The sequence below is a fragment of the Varanus komodoensis genome, unplaced genomic scaffold (assembly GCF_004798865.1).
Source record: "Varanus komodoensis strain SLA01 unplaced genomic scaffold, ASM479886v1 scaffold1, whole genome shotgun sequence".
In the NCBI taxonomy this organism is placed as follows: domain Eukaryota; kingdom Metazoa; phylum Chordata; class Lepidosauria; order Squamata; family Varanidae; genus Varanus; species Varanus komodoensis.
The window spans coordinates 111,456,210-111,478,169 of record NW_025335268.1 but is presented as its reverse complement, the minus strand read 5'-3'; the positions used below and the strand labels follow the sequence as shown (position 1 = coordinate 111,478,169).

At 40.3% G+C, this 21,960-nt stretch overlaps 1 protein-coding gene and 1 long non-coding RNA gene across 2 annotated transcripts in view; one reads left to right on the top strand and one right to left on the bottom strand.

Annotated features, from left to right (window-relative positions):
- The first annotated feature begins 962 nt into the window (after positions 1-962).
- On the top strand, positions 963-15,533 carry PTGER3 (prostaglandin E receptor 3). The gene is made up of 2 exons (XM_044440748.1): positions 963-1,919; positions 14,875-15,533. The coding sequence occupies exons 1-2, from the start codon at positions 1,023-1,025 to the stop codon at positions 15,160-15,162; spliced, it is 1,185 nt and encodes a 394-aa protein (XP_044296683.1). The 5' UTR covers positions 963-1,022; the 3' UTR covers positions 15,163-15,533.
- A 566-nt stretch (positions 15,534-16,099) lies between these two features.
- LOC123028660 overlaps positions 16,100-21,960 on the bottom strand; it is a 72,914-nt gene continuing 67,053 nt past the window's right edge. The window contains exons 2-3 of the long non-coding RNA XR_006415728.1: positions 17,588-17,619; positions 16,100-16,505 (exon numbers count right to left, since the gene is read on the bottom strand). This is a non-coding gene — a long non-coding RNA (uncharacterized LOC123028660). The remainder of the gene's footprint in view (positions 16,506-17,587; positions 17,620-21,960) is intronic.

The window sequence follows — 21,960 nt, the reverse complement described above, 5'->3', positions numbered from 1 at the left end:
TGTGTAGTTCAATATGGAACCAAATTTGAAAATTTAGAGCTATCACGTTCCTACGCCATTCAATAACCAGCTTTGTCGGGGCAGATTAGAAATTTGTTTCCAATTTGCAAACAGATGTTGGCAAATTAATAAAATGAATATGTAAATCAGGACACCTTCAGGTGACTTATTAATTAACTTATATTAATAAAAGTGTGGTATACTGGCTAGAGTGTTGGACAGGGACTCCAAAGAACTGGGTTCTAGTCCCCACTTGACCACAGGGATATCAAGGATAAAATGGAGAGGAGAATCTTGTAAATTGCTTTGGGTTCTTGCAAAAGGAAGAAAAGTGGGATAATAGTAATATCCAAGGTATCGCTGTTACGGTGTCATAGTTCTCTTGTTTGTAAGCTTTCTCTGGCTGGACGAGAAGTGTCCTTGCTTTTCCAAAATCTCAACGCAGTAATAGTTGAGGATAAGGGGAGGTCTATGAGAAAGGACTCTCTGAAATCATGTGGTCCTTGGCATATTCATATTGGGGCTTATTTATTCTCATGGGAAAAGGTACAATTCGTTACCACCATAGAACATTCGCTACCACCACATAGAACAAAATAAATAACTACAGCTGCTCTAACCTTGTCATCATTTAGAGATCTGAGTGGCGACAACGGCAGTCTCAGGTGGGAACTGTCACCTGAGCCTCCGTTTAGCCGCCTGCTCCTGGTCCCAGCGTTCTCTTTTCGGAGTTAAAAGCGCCTTTGGCAAGCGGGATCCGATAAGGCAGTCGCGGGATGGGGTGGAAAACAGCCCGCAACCGCGGCCCCCCTCCCCGCGCGCCGCGTTAAGCGAAGGCAAAAGTTCGGGATCCTCCTGAGGGCCGAGCCGCAGACGTCCGAGGCGAGGCGCGGGCGGCGGGCGGCGGGGCTCCTCCCCTCTGCCCGCCTCTCATAAAGTCGCGACTCGCCTCTCCCGCCCGCAGCAGGGGCCGCGTTGCGCTGCGCAGCACCCGCGGCGAGCCGCAGACGCCGCACGATGGGATGGGAGTGCTGCGCTCGCCGCTCGCTCCTGTCGCCGCCACGGCTCCTTTCGCCTTTCCAGCGAGCAGCGTGACTTCTCTCTGCCGGCTCAAGCCCACCTCCGCCATGGCCCTCCGGAGCCCGGGCGCCGCGGCGAAGGAGAGGTGCAACGCCACCCTTCCCGGCGAGGGCGAGTGCGGATCCGTCTCGGTGGTCTTCCCGTTGACCATGATGATCACCGGCATAGTGGGCAACGGGCTGGCCATGCTGCTGGTGTACAGAGCCTACCACAAGAAAGAGAACCAGCGGAAGAAGTCCTTCTTGCTCTGCATAGGCTCGCTGGCCCTGACCGATCTCTCCGGGCAGCTCCTGACCAGTCCGATCGTCATTGCCGTGTACCTGGCCAACAGAAACTGGCGGGCGGTTGACCCCTCGCTGCACCTGTGCACCTTCTTTGGATTGAGCATGACTGTCTTTGGCCTGTGCCCCCTCTTCATTGCCAGTGCCATGGCCATTGAAAGGGCCTTGGCCATTCGTGCGCCCCACTGGTACACTGGCCATATGAAGACCAGATTGACCAAGTCTGTCCTCCTCAGCGTGTGGCTGGCCGTCTTTGCCTTTGCTCTCTTGCCCATCCTTGGCATTGGAAAGTATACACTTCAGTGGCCAGGCACTTGGTGCTTCATCAGCACGAAGGACCAAGAAGGTCCCAGGGTGGGCAATGTCATCTTTGCTTCAACCTTTGCTTTCTTGGGTCTCTTCTCCCTCACCATCACCATGGTGTGCAACATATCGACTATTGTTGCTCTGGTGTGTCGGTGCCAGTCCCGGAGGCAGTGGGGTAGGATCACCATGGAGACCTTGATCCAGCTCCTGGGCATCATGTGTGTCCTCTTTGCCTGCTGGTCTCCACTCTTGGTAGGTTGCCTTCTTGCACTCTCCATGTGTCTGACTACAAGCAAATGGGTGAATAAGGTTTCTCCCTGGTGGGTGGAGGGGAAATAAAGAACATTCTTAAAATTAAATATGAAAAGCATACATGTTTGCACAAATTTAAACGAATGGATTACTGCTAATTTGCATGAACTTTTGAGTTGCAGTTGACTAATATAGCAAAGATCCGCTGTGATCCTAGTTGCTGACTGCTGATGACACCCACAGATAACTTTTAAAGTTTTTATTATGATACCAGTGTGTGTGCAGAAGGAGGCGGGTATCCTTTGAAGCTTTGTTTAGAATTTATTTTTATGCTATATGGCGTGTGCAAATATTTTTCTTTCTTTTTTCTTCAGGAGATTTATATCCTGCCTTTTGATCTGTTAAAATTCTCAAAGTGTCTCCCATTATCGAAGGAGATTATTATTATTATTATTATAACATTTCTATGCTGCCCCTTGCCGAAACCTCGGGGCGGCTTACAACACGATAAAATACAATGAAATACAATAGCACATAATAAATTACCATTAAATACAAAATACAAAAAATACATTGGTTTACAAATATAAGATTAAAATTATCAGTATAAATTAAGTAAATAAAAATATAGGAGGAGAAAGAGAAGGAAGAAGAAGTTGCCCTGGCCAGATCATATGTTTTAACAATTAAAATGATGTTTAAATAAAAAGGTCTTTTGTGGATGCATAAAACTGGAGCTAGAGCGTAGTTGAAAGTGCCCAAGCGGCTTGAGGGAGCCAGCCACCCGCTTGTGTTACCCTTGTGGTGCTTCTGGTCAAACCAGTTTTACAGGAATTTGAAACAATATCAATCCTTCCCCCCTTTGTTTAGGCAGAGGTGAAAGTAGAGTGAGAGTACATGCCACAAGCATCACTGGGAACATAGGAAATTGCCTTACATCAGGTCATACTACAAGTTCATCTAGCCCTATTCTGAGACATTGGTTATCTGGAGTTTCAGAAGAATCATAGTCATTCTCCTGCCACGACCACAGCCTTTTAACTGGATTTCATCTGAGACCCTTCTGGAGATGATCATGTGCTTCTACCACCAAGCTATGAGCTGCCTGCTAGATAAAGTGTCTAATAAAACCACAGCTATAACTGATATTCTATTTAACAGCCTTCTATGGAGAGGTGGAGAACACAGTTTACAGGACCAATTCTAACATGCTGTTGATACATAGGAAATTGCCTTATACTGAGTCAGACCCTTGGTCCATCTAGTCCTGTATCATGGACACTGACTGGAAGCAGTGGCTCTCCAGGGTTTCAGGTGGGAGCTTTTTCAGACCTACTTGGAGATGCCAGGGATCAAATTTGGGAACTTCTGAGTGCAAAGCATGTGATTCTACTACTGAGTTAGAGTTTTTAATCTCAATTCTTCCTGACATTAGTATTCAGAAAATGAAGGGCTTGGATTGACCAGCACTGAGTTCCAGACTGACTTGAAATCCTTTGTGATAAATTATCACAAAAACTTGGAGAAGAATGTGTTGGGGGATAGGTAATTACACTATCATAGGTTAGTTGCAACAGCTGTGTGAGAAAAATACCTTGACTAAACTAAATATTATTATGGCCTGCATATGAAAATGCGAAATAGAAAGCAAAGCATGAGTGTATGAGAGGGATGCTGAAAATTCTGTTTGCATTTCACAAATAGTTGACAAAAATATTTTTATACAGACTGATCTTTGCCTCAGAAATTGCTGTGCTGTAAGCACTATAGACACATGGCAGTTGATTTCACTTTCATCACTTTTATTGATGGGTTCCGCCCGCCCTGCTTTTATGTGGATGGTCATTGTTTTGCATTTTATTTTGTAGTTCGTAGCTGTGAGCCATTGTGGGCACCATTTGATGAAAAGGTTTTATATTTGTTTAAAAAGTGGCAACTGTATAACCACTCTCAGCCCTGGTTCTCTGAGTGAGGACTATTTTTATCTTGGAGCCCTTCTACCAGAAAAATAACTGGGGAGGAACAGGGCAGGGGGTTATTGGGAAGGAAAGCATGGCTAGGGAAGACATGCCCACTCATTCTGTATTTTAGGTTCTCCCATTCCCATTGCATAGAAATCAGGGGCAAGCACAATACCATCTGCCTCATGCGTCTGCTGCCATCACATTTAGTTTGAATTGCATGTTAATGCTATATTAGGCTGGTCTAGCAAATGCCTCAGTTTTAAAGTCTTCTAGTCCATGTTTATACAGTTCAGCAAATATAATCAGTATTAAGGTAAACATTTTGCTTTTTCCCTAGTCCCACTAGTACTTCACAAGGAGAGGAATGAATTTTCACTCCTGAAACTCCAAAGTAGTTCTTGTCATCAATGGCAGCAGAAAAATTACTCTTGTTCATGTTTACATGGACAAGAACAAAATGTCACAATTGGCATGCCCTTGCCACCTAGGACTAGTGGGGTGTTTGTGCTTTTATTTTGATGTAGAAACATAGAAACTGAGAGAGTCAGAGGGGGGTCTCCCAGACCATCTAGTCTAACCCCCAGCTCCAGCCAGCTCTGCTCATGACATGCCTACCATGTGCATGCCTAGCCTATCCTTGAACACCTTCACCGATGGGACATCAATAATTATTTGCTTTCATTTTAACCTTCCCTGCATCCAAGGAACTCAGGGCAGCAGACATGGTAATTCTGGTTATTTATCCCTGTTCTTTCACTTCACAAGAACCCTCTGAAATCAGGTGGACTGAGATTGTGACAGAGCCAAGGTTGAGCTGGGTTTTGAATCAACATGTCCCCTTTCCTTTAACAGTACACCCACACTGGCTGCTGAGCCAGCCTTTCTTTGTAAGAATCTACAGAGAAAGCCAGGCCACTATTTGGATATAATTAATGTCAGTACATATCAGATTCAACTACCCAAAACATTGTAGTTGTATAGGTCTCCCAGATTAGCAGCAAGTGCACCAACCAGGTATTTTTCTGGGGCAAGGCGGGTGGGTGGTGAGTAAATTCTCATACTGATCAGCTGATCAACCCAGTTCCCAAAAACCTGGCAAGACTATATATGTGCATGGCTCCAGCTATATCATTCTGCAGATTACTTGTTCTGTGTGTGTGAGTGAGAGTGAGAGATTCCCATTCACAGAGGAATGCACACATAAAATTGTTCCCTAGCTTATTAGGGAAGTTGTTTGCCTTTCTGTCCAATCATTCATCCAACCCAGAAGTGGACAACTTGTTTCCCTCCAGATGTTTTGGTGTTCAGCTACTAGCACTCCTCACCATTAGCTATTTTGGCTAGAGCTCCGAGGAGTTGCAGTTAAATATGTCTGAATGGCCACAGGTTTTCCACCCCTGTTGTAAGCTAATGGAAGCCCTCTGAGAATATACAAAAAAAATTCTTGGCTAAGTAAAATCTTGCTGGAATCACTTCCTAGCACCCCCTAGGAAAAGCACCTCTCTTGGCACAAGGGTGAGTTATCTATTTTGTGCCTTTGCTATATATCCGAGTTCTTCACATATAGCTTATGCTGCTGCAATGTGAATATAGTCCCATGCCTGTCTTTTATCATGGCAGAAGAAAACTAGACAATTTGCTTATCCATGGCTGATTATTTTGGGGATCACAGCAGGAAGAACAGGAGATTTACCTTTCTTCCCCTGTTGCTGGTCTGGGCTATAGCCTCTCCTCAGAAGGTGCTGCTTGCACCAGATGGTAATCCTTATCGGTACCACACTTTGCGATTTCCTCCCTGATGCAATCAGAAGCAAGGGAGTTTCATCAGGAATGGAGCAGGTAAAGAAAGACTTAAATTTCCATTTCATACCTGTTGTGATACTCATAATTATCACCTACCTAAGCTTATGCGATGGTGCGTATCACATCACACCAAATTTGATGCTGGTAGATTCTTGGATGATAGATTCATTTTTTGCAGTTGAAGAGGAAGGAAGGGTCTAAGATAGAAAAGGGGAATGTGGAGATCATAGGAAATGATGACTAAAAATAAAACAACTCTAGACAGAAATGATCAGATGAAAATTACAGATTTTTTCTCTTTGAGCGATCTTAATTGTCAAAACTCATATGATTTTCCTTAGATTTATGCATCAATTAAAGTGATATTCCTCAATAAAAGCCAGTTTGGTTTTAGATTAGGTGGTGGCCCTGGAAGCACCATGTTGCACATCCCCTCAGATGTGTGAGAACAGAGGAGGCTGCCATACGGAAGTTCCCAGGCTCAAGTCCTAGCCCTTCCAGGTAATGCTTGAGGGAGAATGCTGAGACTGCTTTGAGATACAGGACTTTATTCTGTCTGAACATGCAAGGGATTGTGGCCTAAATGTTACAGCTCTAAAATCCCAAAGGGTTTGGTTACAAAAGTAATTCTCATGATGGAAAAGGCTTGACAGCAAAAATGTATGTCTTATGTCACATCTCAGCTGTATATGATTGTACTGCAAATGTATTCGGCTCTGTGTACGTAGTTTCTGGGTGTTCTGTATTTACTCTTCTCCTTGCCTGATATATCTTTAGGCTTCTTTGCCACAAAATTTCTGGCTGCAGGCCTGTTCAGCTCATAGGAATCTGTTGATGTTGGCCAAGTTTTCTTTGGACAGCTTAAAAGTAACTTTTGAGAGAACTGTGCTCATGTTTTGCAAAACTCATGCATTTTTACAATGCATTTAAGAACATGCATCTTTGTCCCGAATAGGAAACTGTCCTTCGTCTTGCTTGTTGTAACCACAGCTCTTCCCTATTCCTGTCATTTGGAATGGGAGGTAGGGGCATTGGTTGAACTTAAGGCTGAAAAGGAATTATTACATGACAATAGTCATATTTAAACAAGCTTGCTTAATATCACTACTTTTATTTGGGGGTGAGGGGGAAGCAGTCATGGGCCTCCAGTCTAGAACATGTTTGCCTTTTGAATCAGGGCATCACTCTAGTTTTCTGTTGAAAGTTGCCTCCTCTTGCTGCTTTTTCCTCTTTTCTTTTTCTCATTTTGCTTTTTCTGCTTGAATGTGTTGTATATGGCAAGCAGCACCTTTTTGTTATTGCTCTCAAAAAGCAGCAAGGATTTAACAAATTCATATTGATAAAGCATGATGAGTAATCCTTAAAGAGGGCCAATAGCTTCTCTTATGTTTGACAGCATATCAAAGTTTCTTGTTACTGGTTAATATTTTCAAAATATTCTTTCAAACATTTAGTAAATGTCTATACGTTCCATTTCTTACCATCAGTATTGCTCACAAATAGCACTATGGGCTACTAATTCACTTGGCAAACTGTAATGTGTTTCTTTGTGTGGTCTTTAAAATATTATCACTGGTCTTGTTTCATATGAGAGGAATCTGAGGTTGAGCCAAATTGCAAAACAAATTTTTACAGATAATAACCATTGCATGATTTTCTCTACTGAGCTTTGTAAAATCTGTCAAATGGTCTCTAATCTTCAAAAAATACTTTCTTCAAGAGTAGCTGAAATTGGGATTGTTTGGCCCTTTTGAGAGGCTGGAGGGTACATTTAATATATATGCTGTTCTGCATTTATGCACTGGACTGCTTTTCTTCTGATAAAGGGAAAGTGGTATATAATTAGCCAATAAAAAGCTGGTACTGAGCAAATACAGTAAACTACTGCCAGAGAGTTTCCTATGACTGGCATGCACCTGGTGCACACATATACTCAACAACCTGGAGTTACTTGAAATCACAATTCCTTCTACAAACATTGCAAGCCATTTGTACAATGAAGCTTCCTGGGTGGTTCTAAAAGTGTTTGACCTTATAACACACACTTCAAAAGAGAGAGTTTGTGATAGAAACAACCAAATGCAGATGGCACTTTCCCTGTTCTCTGAAAGGGAAGGAAAGCTCACGCATTATAAACAGTCTATTTATTTACCATTACATTTCTACAGATTAGAAGGGAGAAGGTAATAGAATGTATTCTTTTTGTTTATTCATTAAACTGCATAAAGCAGCTTGTCCACTTTGTGCAGGAGAATTTATAAACTGTCCTGGCTAGTGTCTCATGAGATATCAAAGAAAAGATTAGTTTTCTGTGGATTATGAAAATTCATAGCACAGTTTGTCTCTGGGTTACAGACAGGTTCCATGCCCAAGAATGTCCTGAAGTTGAATTTGTATGTAAGTCAGATCACATGAATAAACCAAAAGTTTGTCTTAGCATATGTAAATATTTTACCTTTGTATGCATATAAAACACTTAAGAAACATTTCAATATTCACTGAAACTTCTTAAACACAATACAGCTTTGTAATAATAGAAGGATAATAAAATAATAATAAAGTATCACAGGTACTACAGAGAGAGAGAATCTGTGTATATGTGTGTAGATATACAGCACTGAAAAAATTTCCATAAGTCAACTCTTATGCCCAGCTTAATGTATGTTTGTGCTTCATTATCTGCCCATCTTTAATTTTAATGTAAGACCAATAGAAAAAAAATCTTGGCTTTTTAAAAGTGACTTACCATTCAGAAACACCATAACCCAGAGGCTAGCAAAGTGGTGCCTTCCAGATGTTTTAAATGACAAGTCCCGTTAGCCCAGCCTGCAAAATTAGGGAGGTTGTATTCTAAAACATATGGAGTGCATAAGGTTGCCTACCACTCCTCTAAACTGTACAAATGTGAAACTAGTGGAGAATTACTTGCTCCTGGACAGACCTTTGGATCTGTTCTATTTGACATGCAGGATAATCCTACTTTAAAGTCAATTGAGTGATTGCAACCTTAATTGTATATGTTTATTTAAGTGACAGCTAGGAGGTAGCAACTGTACTGGTCAAAACCAATTTCATTTTGGCATCTTATCTCCAATGAGAGCTATGGCTTTAATATAATATGATTTTGATGCCTTTTTTGGATCCAAGAACCCCAGTGTTACTCAGTATGTAGTCAATACTGACCCATTTTTTCTGCCTGAGACAGAAATCAGAACAGGATAGAACAGATTAAAGTAAATACTCTTCATACAGTCACATACTTAATGCATGGAACTCACTTCTATGGGATGGCCAGGAACTTGGGACAGCTTTAAAAGGGGATAGACGAGTTCACAGGAGACAGGCTACAAGGCCTGATGGCTACATATTAACTGCAGCATGACTCTGTATGGTGGTTGCTGAAGAACACAAACAGGAGGGTATTGCACTTCTGTACTGCTTGTGGGTTTACTCTGGCCACCTGGCAGCCATTACACAAATAGAATGCTGGACTAGATAAACCTTAGGCAGAGAACCAGCATTGCCCCCTTATGTTATGTTCTTAAGGCTTGCTGTACCATCAGACACGGATGAGTGTCCCCATGATATCCCTGTAGGCTGAAGTCACTTTACCATGTTGCATAGCTGGCAAGCCTTGTACGTAGATGACATTTCCTCACTAAAATCCAAAGCTCTTTTTTGATGATGTCTTCTGATCTGCAGTTATGAGGTCTTGCTGAAGTCCTAAAGATCTGCAATAGTTTGCACATAATAGCTGTATTCAACTGATCATATGGCAATAGAAGCCCACAAGTATTTTTCTGATTCATGCAGACTGGAAGGACTGTTGTTCTTATTGTTATTATACTGATGTTTACTCTGTATTGTGTTAACTTCTACAAGCATGTATCTTCTCCAAACACTTCAGTGTAAAAGCTCCAGGTTACCCTGGCAAGAACCTGTGAAAAAATTCCTTTCCATGTCAGCACCTAGAAGGTAGAGTACCACACCAGCAAAAGAAGAAGCAGTTGCTGGCTCTTCTCTTATGACCTGGAGTTTCTTAAATTATTGGAATAGTACAAGAAGGACGTATACAGCAGAATCTCCAACATGCAACATGAGACCCAGGATACTGGTATTATGTTTCTCCTAAAAAATAATCTTGTCTAGAATTCTTTGGGTTCATGTAGGGAAAAAATACGGGGTTTTTTTTCTGGACCCTTATAAGGTGATAGGTTCTGCTCAGTTGGCCAAGCAGTTAATATTTCATAGTGACTCAACAAGATAAATGGCACAAGGTGTCTCCTGAAATTCATGGTTGTGGGGCAGTGAGAATTCAAGACTGAAGAGACAAGGGCTAGTTGTGACTTTCAGGACCTCTGCTCTTATCCTGATCCTTTAAAAAAATTACAATATAAAATGCAATTAAAGAAAAAACTTAAAATAAAATCATTAAACATGCAATTAAAATAATTCATAAAAATGCTATGCACCCCATCACTGGGACCATTGGATACATGTTTAGAACTCATTCAAAAATTATTTCAAGAAATTTTCTGCTCCAAAATTGTAATGATGCTTGTGAAGGTTCAAATCCTTTCCATTTTTTGGCACATATTCAATAAATGCAAATTATTCTTCTTTACATACTTTTTCTCACTATATTCTACTCATTTCCTGGTCATCCTGCTCAGAACCTTATAGCTTGGGTGAGCAATGCTGTTGGTCATGGAGCATCAAAGGGGACAAGAGCATGATGGATGATCCTCACCATCTGCTTCAGAAGGAATTGAGGCAAGAAGCCAACATCTTTGTTTCTTTTGCCCTGAAGGATGACTCAGGGAACAGGGACACCTCTTGCACCCCTTATTTCCCCTTTTTTGCCTTAACCAGACCCTGCTGGGCCATCAAAGTGGCAATGAAGAACTGCTGTTAGCCCCAAAGGCCTCCGCCTACACCTGGGCTATGCTGCTATTAGCACCAGAGAAAGAAGCGGCTGATCCCTTGAATCAGAACCCAAGAACTCCGGTTTGTTGGGCAGTTCAAATTGGCAGTGTGCTTCCTTTCCCCTGCTTGTAAGCGTGAGAGGGACACTTGCTTTGTGTTTGACATATGCTACATTCTCTCTGTGTGAAATACATTGCTATGAATTTGTTTTATCTGTCATGTGTATACTTTGTGTTTTGCGTTCTGTTTGTGCTGCCATCTGTGACCACATACATACATTCTATGTGTATGAGAGAGAACAAAAGGGCTTCTTCTATCTGTGTGCAGTATGTTGTAAAAAGTTTGCCAGAATTTCACTGGCTGGATTAGTCTGTGAAGTGTTCCATGTAAGGACAATGCATAAATATTTTCTCCTTGATGTTAAAGTGAGATGTGTGATTTGTTCTATGGTGCCTGTGTGGCTTGGCTCACTTTCTTACTTGCTCATCATGAAGGTTATTTCCTATATTCTGATGGTAGCAGAGTTCTGTTTGGTATATGTGAAATGTGGGGAGGGGGAGCTGAGTTTGTGTACACAGAGATATGGTACTGTCCAGTATATGACAGTACTTAAGGCAGGGAAGTGTATCTTGCTTAACTTGGCAAAATGAATTAAGCTGACTCTGAGTTAGTCTAAATGTGAGGTTTTCTTTGTTTCTTGGAAATGTCATACTTCTAACATTTGCCTGGATAGAAAATAAGTATATTGAAATCATACTGATCTTGAACTAAATAATGTTTATACTTAGTGCATTCTGACCTCATTCAGAGAGGCAGTTGCTTTCCTATCTTTCTTTCAGAACAGATACTATCATTCAGAAATATCTATCTGTATTTATGACACAGAGACCAGAAACATCAAAGAATTCACAGGTAGAAGGTGGGGCTGCAATATAATGTTAAGCATACCCATCATTTGAATCTTGGCTCACTATGGCATTTTTGTAATGATGCAATTTTTGGGCCTTTTTGTACCTTTGTAGTATGTTTTTATTTAAATAAAAAATTTCAACCTAAAGCAGGAGATGTGTAGATTAGGAAAACAGTCACAAACATCAAGGTAGTAAGGACTTCCTCCTAATTTAACTTCTGTTCATTTAACTGTGATAACTGTTATCTTTTTGTTAACATTCTATTTTGGTGCTAGTCACAACCTCACTCAATCCGTTCAAGCAAATATCCACAAGAAACAAAAGGTAATTGTTTTCTAATTGTGTGAGGAAGGAAACCCAGGTGTGTTATGAGCTAAACTTCCCATAATAGTTTGGACCAAGCATGGTAGGAATTGACACAGTGGAAGTAAATATACTTCTTACTCATTTCCTGTAAAATACAGTATTTGGAAGTGCTTGGGCTCTAGGGAGAAAGACAGGGAATCCCTTAATAAAATCCACAAGGCCCACTTTAAGTAAAAGCAGGCCCCCTTCCCTGGTCAATAGCCTAAGCTGCTCTGGCAAGTGGAATTGGCAAAGCTAGTAGCCTGTGCCAATGTGGTGCATTCCAGATATGCTGGACTACAAATTCCTTTAAATCCAGCCAGCATTATACATCCTCAGAAATGATGGGAACTGTAGGCCAATTCATCTGAAGGATTCCACACACAGGAAAAATGGGAAAGGGTCAAAATTCAACTGGGATAGTTGTTACTTGTTCAGCTAATCCAGGTGATGGGAAAGACCAGCACAGCTACATTTTTTTCACATTGCAATGCCTACTATCGCTGTACCAGTCTCCAGTGTTGGGGGACGGGGCGTTTCTCTGCAGGTAATTTTTCATTTTCTATAAATGTTACTGATTGATAATCTGGGATTCTTGCAATAAACCGATTATATATGTACATAGACTTCTTTTCTTTTCTTTTATAACTTTTCTTTTATGACTTCTTTTATATCGTTTATATTTTTTATTTATTTTATATTATTAATTTTAATTTTATATTGTTATTTTTATATTGTATTGTATTTTATTGTGTTGTAAGCCGCCCCAAGGCTTCAGCAAGGGGCGGCATAGAAATGTTCTAATAATAATAATAATAATAATAATAATAATAATAATAATAATAAATGTATAAAGATTGCTTTGTCTTTTCTGTCCCTATTGGCTAGTTTAAATTTCAGAGATGGAGCTATGACTTTGGACAGAAAATATTCCATGCTTAAGGTTTATGAAAGCCATACAGTAGGACTGTTGAATATTTTGCTTCTTGTCTAACATGCAGAACAGATGGTAAAATCTTTCGATATTTATAAATGGTTCAAGCTATTATGCATTCTGCCTTTCCAAAAACCACCAAATACCCAAGCACTGCTTGATACTAGAATCAAAATTAACATTCAAAGGAAGTGAAAGAATTTTGTAGAATTTGCTCCTAATTCAGGGGCTATGTCTTGCATCAGTGTTGGAATACCAGCATTAGTGGGAGAGTTAGACAACTGCTGGCGGTCCAGAGACCAAGTACACACCCAGCCCTCCCATGTGTGTGCCTTGAACTCTGCAAGGTACCCTCCCCCAAATTAGAAAAGATGTTTTTTGCTAAAATGCAGTTTCAAGCTGCTTCATAATGTTTGGCAGTACCTTAGCTAGTTCTCAAGCTAAATTTGACCCATTTTGGCCACTTAAGTGTTGAAAGTGCCAGGTTTTTGCCCCCACCAAATTAATCAGTGCAGCAGTGGTTGGGGGAGCCCATGATCCATGTGTTGCCCACACCAGCTGCAAGTGGCTGTTTGTATCATGTAGTGCTACCATATTTTCACAGCTTTTGAGTGAAGAGGACAGCTTGTCTCTTAAGTGGAACATAGCAGTTAAATCCTCTGGTTGGCTCAGTAAGACTTGTGAACAGTTCAAAGGGTTAAAATTCTAAAGTTGTTTCAAGAGAAAGTAAATGTGTGTGTTTTCTAGTTACATGGGTTATTTTAAACAAGGATACCCTTTCCGATGTCTTGTTTACACAATCCTATGCAAGTGTAGACAGAAAAAAGGCCTACAACTCCCACTCCCTTGCCAACAAAGCTGTTTGAAGCAATCTGGGAGTTGTAGACCATTTTTCTGTACTACCTTCCCTAGGATTATGCCTTTCTAATGCATTTACAGCACAGATCCGACATGAACGTTTCATCATATCTGAGTTGGTCCACTTCATGAACGGATGTGCATAGGACATAACTAAGATTATTTTGATTCCATACATTTAGGCCAATAGAAAAGTTAAAGTAATGATAACCTATTCTTGGTGATTGACCTGTCTCTACTGGCATGCTTCTTCCTCTCCCCCTGCATTGTCCACACATTGGCAGAAAGTAACGTATCATTCTCTTTCTCAGTCATGGGTATAACAGCTGTGTATTTAATGGGTAGGGTCTTCCCTACTCCCAAGATATAGGCATTTACAAAGATGAGTATGGCAGATATATGGAGCAGAGGTATGGGGCAAGTGGGCATAACCCTCTTTCTAAAACATTCAACTAGTGCAAATATTAGCTGGGTCTTTGAATTAAAAATAACTTTTGCAATGTTCAACAAAATTATCTGCATGACAGGTGAACCGAATGAGTGAATCCCAGGAAAGCCAACTTCCCTCTTTGTTATAACTCACATGTAACTTTTTCCATTTTAAATATATTATATCTTAAGACTTGGAAATAGTAATTGGCCTACAAGTGCCCATACATTTTTAACCATTTCATTACGTAACAAGAGAATCTGATGGATCTTAACTCTGCTGAGACATATCAAGTATTTAGAAAACAAATTACAAGTAATCCATGGAACAATAAATATCTCTTTGCCTTTCATGAAAATGTATCTCATGTTTGTTTGAGTTGTAAAATACATATATGATTGGATTGCAGAAGGACAAGGACATGATCAAAAATGCAGTAGGATGAAAGAAGTGAGTGGAAACAATGCCTCTGCCATTTAAAAAAAACCTGTTCTGTTTCGATCAGTCTTAATGGTAAATTGACCAAAAGTGTATCTGGGCTTGTCTTTTTAAATGCATGTGTAACTTCCACGTCCATAAATGCTTCCTTGGGGAATAAAGTTTGTATTTGAATGTAATGTCAAAGATAAATTTAAGCAGCTAAGACAGTAGTCCCAAGGTCCCAGTAACTTCAGGGAATATTATCAAATTCTCGATGTTTCAGCTATGGTGCCAATGGAACGGATGTCTCAAAATGACTGGATCTGTCTCTACAGCACATCTGTTTTTTCTCTTGCTTTCATAGATCATGATGTTGAAAGTGACCTTCAACCATACCTCTGTGGATCAATGCAAAGAACCCTGCAACCAAACCCAATGCACAGAACTACAGCCAGAGTGCAATTTCTTCTTAACTGCTATCCGCTTGGCTTCCCTGAATCAGATCTTGGACCCCTGGGTTTATCTGCTGCTTAGGAAGATCCTCCTGCAGAAGTTTTGTCAAGCAGCCAATGCCATCTCTTGCCACTCTCAGGATGGATGGAAAGAGCGGCACTTCATGCTATCAGACAAAATCAGGCACACAGCAGCATGAAGCATCTTGCACGCCAGCGACTTTCCTCACAGCCTTGTTTACCTTACTGTGAATGTGGATATCCAGCATATCCCCAATTCTCTCTGTAAGTTAATCACTGTCAGAGCAGTATGGCAACGGAACCTACTACTTGAGGAAGTTGTGGGCTCTGGCTGGTTAGAAACACTCAAAAAGCATTTGGACAGTCATGTGGTGTAACTTAGTCTCCTGCAACAGCAGGGGTTTGACCTGATGGCCTTCTGGCCCCTTCCAACTCTCTGATTCTAAATTATATATAGTTTACTTAAACAGCAGATGGTTACAAGAAATGTAACCATTTTGAGAGACATTATAATTGTTTAATTATAATGAGATTAAAATGCTATAAAACATATATAATGTGTCTTTTTGAAATTTGTAATTAAGAATATACATTTTTGCACATGCCAAAGACATTTGAGAGATTTTTCCTCCATATCAGACATGAACGAAAGATTTTTAAATTGAAATTTTGAATGTAGGTTCAGTATTAAATAATATATTGAAGATTGTATATAAGCTTGACTTTAAAATTGTCAGTTATTTCCTTTTGCTTACAGTCTTTTATTACACTCCAGATTGACTGAGAAGTTAGGATACTTTTTCACATTAATTCCAGATGCAAAGGGTATGGTTTGATTCAAGAATAAACAACTTAGTGTGTGTATTACTGGCTTGGTTGTTTCTTCAAATTTGTCAAATGCATGGAGTTGCCACAATAATTATTCATCTTTAATAACAATAAAAGCCATTCCAAATGATAGTAGGTTATTTCTGTACTATCAGTCATTTATGCAAGTCATACTTACTGCGTGGTTCTTGCTGAAGATTCATGTATTCCCCTTATAAAGCACTTAGTGGGACAATGCATTATCCTAGAATTAAAATTCTAACATTTTGCCACTGAGAAAATGGTTGTTTTTATACTAGAGTCATATAGTGCTGGGGACACAACTTTTTTTTCTGTTCAGTGTAACTCCAGCACTACATATTAGTTGCTAATTAACTTTTTACCAATTGCCTTGTAATTAGGCAATTCCTGTTCTAGTTCCACACTGAGTTTTTTCTATCAAAGAAAATAAGCCAATAATTGAAGCCCACTCACAAAGGAAACAGAAACTGACTAAATATAGCACAATTACAAAATTGTGTACTATTGTTATGGTAACAATAACACATTAGTATTGCATTAATAATAGTAGCCACACTGAACAGGAAGAAACTGGAAGCAAAGGAATTATTCTTTCTGGACGAGGAGAAAGGCATAGTAGCATGGGGAAGTGTTGATGTTTTAAGGCTCCCACAAACATCACCACAAATCAGGCCTGAAAAAAAGACAGAAAGGTAAAACAGAAAAATACTGAAATGCAACAGAATGGCAACAGTGAGTTCTAGATTTTGTCACCAAAATTGAGTGAACAAATGGTATCAATTCCTGACTAAATATTTAACATATCTAACATAAGTCCTACTTATCTAACATAATTTTAGCATAAGTCCTACTAAGAGTAGACACAAATAAATAGAACTTAAATTGAACATAGCTAACTTGAGGCTTCACTCAAGTTTGTACAAAAGAAAGGCTTTATTTTTCCAGTCTATAAGTCTAGAAGGAACAAGTCCATTAAGGCAGCAGTCTTACTAATTTCAATTCTTTTTTGTTTTGTTCTTGCTTATCTCACCAGTTTTTATTGATTTGCTATATTTGTTATTATGTTGCCTTGACAGCTTCAACCAGAAAGACTCATAATTTGAATAAATTATATATTTGCCTGAGAGGAAGGCCAGTTGAACTTAGTGGGGCATGCTTCTGAACAGACACACATGGGACTTAAAACAAGAAAGAAATATTTTCAGTTTTTCACATAGTTTCCTCAACTGTGGAAACCTTTTGGTTGGGATAAAACTAACATAGTATGAAAAACATGTCCTTGAGTGAACTTGCATTCCTGCAAGAGTTAGAGAAATGTTTCAGAAACCCTATTCCCTCAATAAGTCTGATTTCAAAAAGTTAACAGTATAAATCAAAAAAGATGTTTTTGTGCAGGGGAATCAAGGGGAGATTTATTTGGAGTGGGCAAAACAACGTACCCTTGAATGTTTTGGTAACCCTTCCACATCTTGGAATAGACTTTCAACTAATAGTTGTGTTTGCATCCCAAAGTGCTTGTCTATCTGTTCAGTTGTAACATGACTGTTGTCCTCTTTCTTCAAGAAGTCCAGAGTGGCATATGTGGGAATCCCAGGACCTTCCTATTTGGGCTTTGCTCAGGCTGGGCAACACTTTAATGCCACAGTTTAGTTTGATCATATTTGTATATAGCAATGCTTCTTTAGTTAAAGCCTAAGAAAATCCTAAACAGAAACCATATGGTAAAGAACAAGTAATTACTATATACAGGCATACCTTGAAAAAATTCCAGGTTCAATTCTGGACCACTGCAATAAAGCAAATATCTCAATAAAGTGAGTCACATGATTATTTTAGTTTCCCAGGGCATATAAATGTTATGCTAAATTATACTGTAGCTTGTTAAGTGTGCAATAGCATTATGTCTAAAAATGTCCATACATTAATTTAAAATACTTTATTGCTAAAAAATACTAACCATCATTTGAGCTCCCAGCGAGCCACAATCTTTTTGCTTGTGGAAGATTTTGTTACAATAGTAACATCAAAGATCACAGATCACCATAACAAATGTAATAATAATGAAAATGTTTGAAGTATAGTAAGAATTACCAATGCTGGAGAAGACTCCTGCGAATCCCTTGGACTGCAAGGTGATCAAACCAGTCAGTCCTAGAGGAGATCAACCCTGACTGCTCTTTAGAAGACCAGATACTGAAGATGAAACTCAAATATTTTGGCAACCTAATGAGAAGGAAGGACTCCCTGGAGAAGAGCCTCGTGCTGGGAAGAATAGATGGCAAAAGCAAAAGGAGATAGCAGGGGATGAGTGTGACTAGATGGAGTCACTGAAACAGTCAGTGTGAGCTTAAGTGGACTCTGGGGGATGGTGGAGGACAGGAAGGCCTGGAGGAATGTTGTCCATGGGGTCGCAATGGGTCAGACATGACTGCAACTAACAACTTCAAGAGATATCTCCTCATGAGTCATCTGTTTGATCTAACCAGATAAAAGCAGGAAGTCAGGACAAATTGAGGTTCCTCTCGGAGGAGAGCTTCCCTGTTGCTGCTGAAGGCTCTGCCAAAGAATGCTGTCCTACAAGGAAGAAGGCTTTGTGGGTATTTCATGTTGTGTTAGTGGTAGGAGCAGCTTGCTTTCTTATTTTTAGTCTGGGGAGGCCAACTGGTCTGGAGGTCTTGGGGTTGCTAAACAGTGTGAGTCCGGTAAAGTTGCTGCTCTCCAAGTCCCTGTTCCCTTCCCTACCCTCATTGTTGTGTGTGTTGTATGTTGCAGCATTTTAAGGCCCTCCACCCCTATATTGTCTATTTTGTCTTTTAATAAATCTGTTTTCCCCCAATTTTGAGTTGTTGCATGCTGAATCCAGTGTCTGGCCCCAGGATTTGGGGATCCAGGGTGGGAACATGAACCCTAGCAGCCGTTCGGCGGGGACTCAGGGGCAGCTGATCATTACGGACAGGACTATAACAGTTGTGCAGAAAAGTTCCACTTACTGCATCACTTCCACACAACTAGTAAAGGTGCACCTATCCTCTTTTGCTTCTCTCAGTCCCAATTCCTATATCCTGGAAGTAATCCCTGTTGAATTTAATGGGCATTACTTTGAATAGACACCCTTTGCGGGGGTTGAAAATGTCTCTAATCTCAGAATTTGTTCATTGAAAATGTTTCTGGGCTGCCTTTCAGATCCAATATCCTCCTAATGCCATGAACCACAATAAAATATAATAAAAACTGACAGAACAAGAAAAACAGCAAAACTATAAGGAAACAGCATTGCTTGCATGTTGCCTCTGAACTGCAGTCTGGCAGTGGCAAGAGAAAAGGAATATAGATGAAATGTAGAACAAACTTTCCGTAGACATCGTGCATTTGTGGCAAAATTTCAAAATGATGCCATCATTACCCTTGTCTAGTTGAGTGCATTCTGTTTTGCATGATTGAGACATGAAAGCAGGAGACAAGAATGTGATAGACAAGAATGTGAGCCGGCTGGTGCCGGAGGTCAGACTAGATGACCCGGGCGGCCCCTTCTGACTCGCTCTGTTTTCTATGTTTCTATATGCCCAACTCCAGGAGCTCGTCTCACTCACCCAGCAGTTGCCAGATTTTTATAATAATCCATATAGAGCACCTTTGCCCCCTTGCAAGGAATGCAAGTCGCAAACTTAATCCATTCCAGGACTCTGGTCGTGACCCAAATTGGTTGTGAGCCAAGTCAAATTTCCTCATAAGGTTCAATGTAAATAAAGTTAATCCATTCTGTAACTTTTTTTTTTTTTGCTCACAAAAATTTGAAGCAAAGTGACAAAGAACAACAAAGATTGCGGCCATCTCCCGTAATCAGGCTGGGGGGGGGAGGGGAGATGGCTGTGATTGTGCTCGGGGGTGGGGGGAGACAGGCACAATCACAAGCACATTTGGGGGGAGATGGGCGCGATTGCGGGCACGCAGGGGGGGAGACAGGCGGATCGCGGGTGTGCTGGGAAGGCTGGCGTGTTTCTGCCTTAGTGGTCCCTGAGGTGGTTTTCCTGTTTTTGCTGGTCCCCAGCTGTGGAAAGGCTGAAAACTACTGGGCTAGAGAACACAATCACACAACCACCTATATCTAGTTTTCTGTCTGAGAGATGCAGGACATGGCTACTTCCCACATACACATGGGGTGGGGGGGAAAGTTGAACAAAAGTAATTGAAAGGTACGCCACTATTCTACATCTGTTGATTTTTATAGCAAAACTGAATGTTAATTTATCTGAAGGAAAATGAAAAATTCATTCATTGTTACCTCCTTTGCAATAAAAAAAAATCAGCAGGGGACTGGATGCAAGAAGTTTATAGGGAGGGATGAGAGAGAGCGAGAGAGAGCGAGAGAGAGAGAAGCAGTGTACCCGGTGCATTCAAAGCATTGCTTAGTTTAGACAACAGTCAGGCTGTGTTTGTGGCGTTTCAAAACAGCAAACTGATATGCATGTTTATTCACAGGTAAATCCCATTGTATCTAATAGAGCTAACAGATTGGACTGCAGCCAAAATTGCTTATAAAATTATGTTCTTTCGCTCTATTTATCCAAAATGTGGTAGGTGTTGGAAACTTCATGCCAAATTAACCAACAATAAAAAAATTACATGCAGGAGAAATGTAGATGTGTCTCCCATCCAAAGTAATGGGAATGTTACAGGATGTGCATCTTTTAAAATCAATGTTCTATTTTTTAAAAGCCTGCTTCTAATTAAAAGTCCTTCATGAGCACTGGCAAAGTAATAGAATTCTTGCTAATTTCTTGCCATTTGGATGCTTTTAACATCCCCACTTAATCATAACCAGTATTCCAGGATCCATGTCCCCAAAAAAATACTGGCTCTAAAATATATTGATGCAGCACTAATATACAGCATCGATCACACTTGCTGACATGTGAAATGAACATCATTCAAGTACACAGTGAGTTGTTTGCAGATTTAGCCATGTTTAGAGTAATCCCAGTAAAATCAAGAGATTTTAAGTTAATTGTGGTTAACTGAGGCACCACTAATTTTAATAGCTCCATTCAAAGTATAACTAAATTTGGAACTAGCCCAGTGATTTACCTAAATAATAAGTTAATGAGTGAAGATATGAATCTCAGTTTTTTTGATGCAAACCCAGTGTTCCTTTCACTGAGCCATCTTTTGTATATTTCATAGTCCATGTGCATTAGTTTGGCTATTAATATAATTGTGGTGAGGACTTAGGTAACCAATATCAAGGCAAAAAGGAGGCTACACTATGGTGCAATGTAACCTTATCTGACATATTGAATGAAGCAAGATAAGGCCTCACCATATGGCTGGTTATTCTTTTTGCAGACATAAAGCATTACCTAATGGTTCAAATTATCTTCTTAATATAACCACTTTGTTTGGTTAGCATTCATACCACTTGGCATGCTAGAGTGTTACGATAATTAAAAAAAACTTGCCACTTTACTTAGTCTGGAAAACACAGAAATATAATGACGGGTCCAGTCTTATGGCACAGCAATTGAACAGGAAACCACTTTTCTTCTCAAATTCAGGTGGGAAGCTGGCTATGACTTGATGTAGCCTAAAGAATCAAGACAGATCAAGAAGGCCCCATGTATATACTCGTACACTAGCATAGCAAGATTTTCATCTATTTAAACATCAGTACATTTTTATATTTTTTAGAATGCCTGTGAAATCCTTTGCAGCATGACTGCAAGTCAGGGTAGGCAACTGTGAGACATCCGAGGTCCATTTTTGCTTCCCTGAACTCCCCCCACCATGGGCTGCAGTCCCCAGGGTTCTACATAGTCAACAGGACACCCCCATCAAGTTTTTTTAGAATAGGGATAAGGTGCTGAAATTCAAGGTCAAACCATTCTATAGTGGTTACAGAGCACCAAAGGTGGGTTGTGGGGGAAGGGGGGAGGCAGTAGGGATCTCATGCAGTCTGTGGGTAGCAAAAACTCTTGTTTTTGACATTGCTCAGATCAGTGTTTACTCCATTATTTGGAGAGCTCTTGCCTTAATTAGGCCTTCCTCCTTGCCACTGTTAGCACTGTTCAAAGCATTGGCTTGCTCTTTCCATCTGCACCTCAATTCACACAGTTGACCAGAAGGAAAGGCAA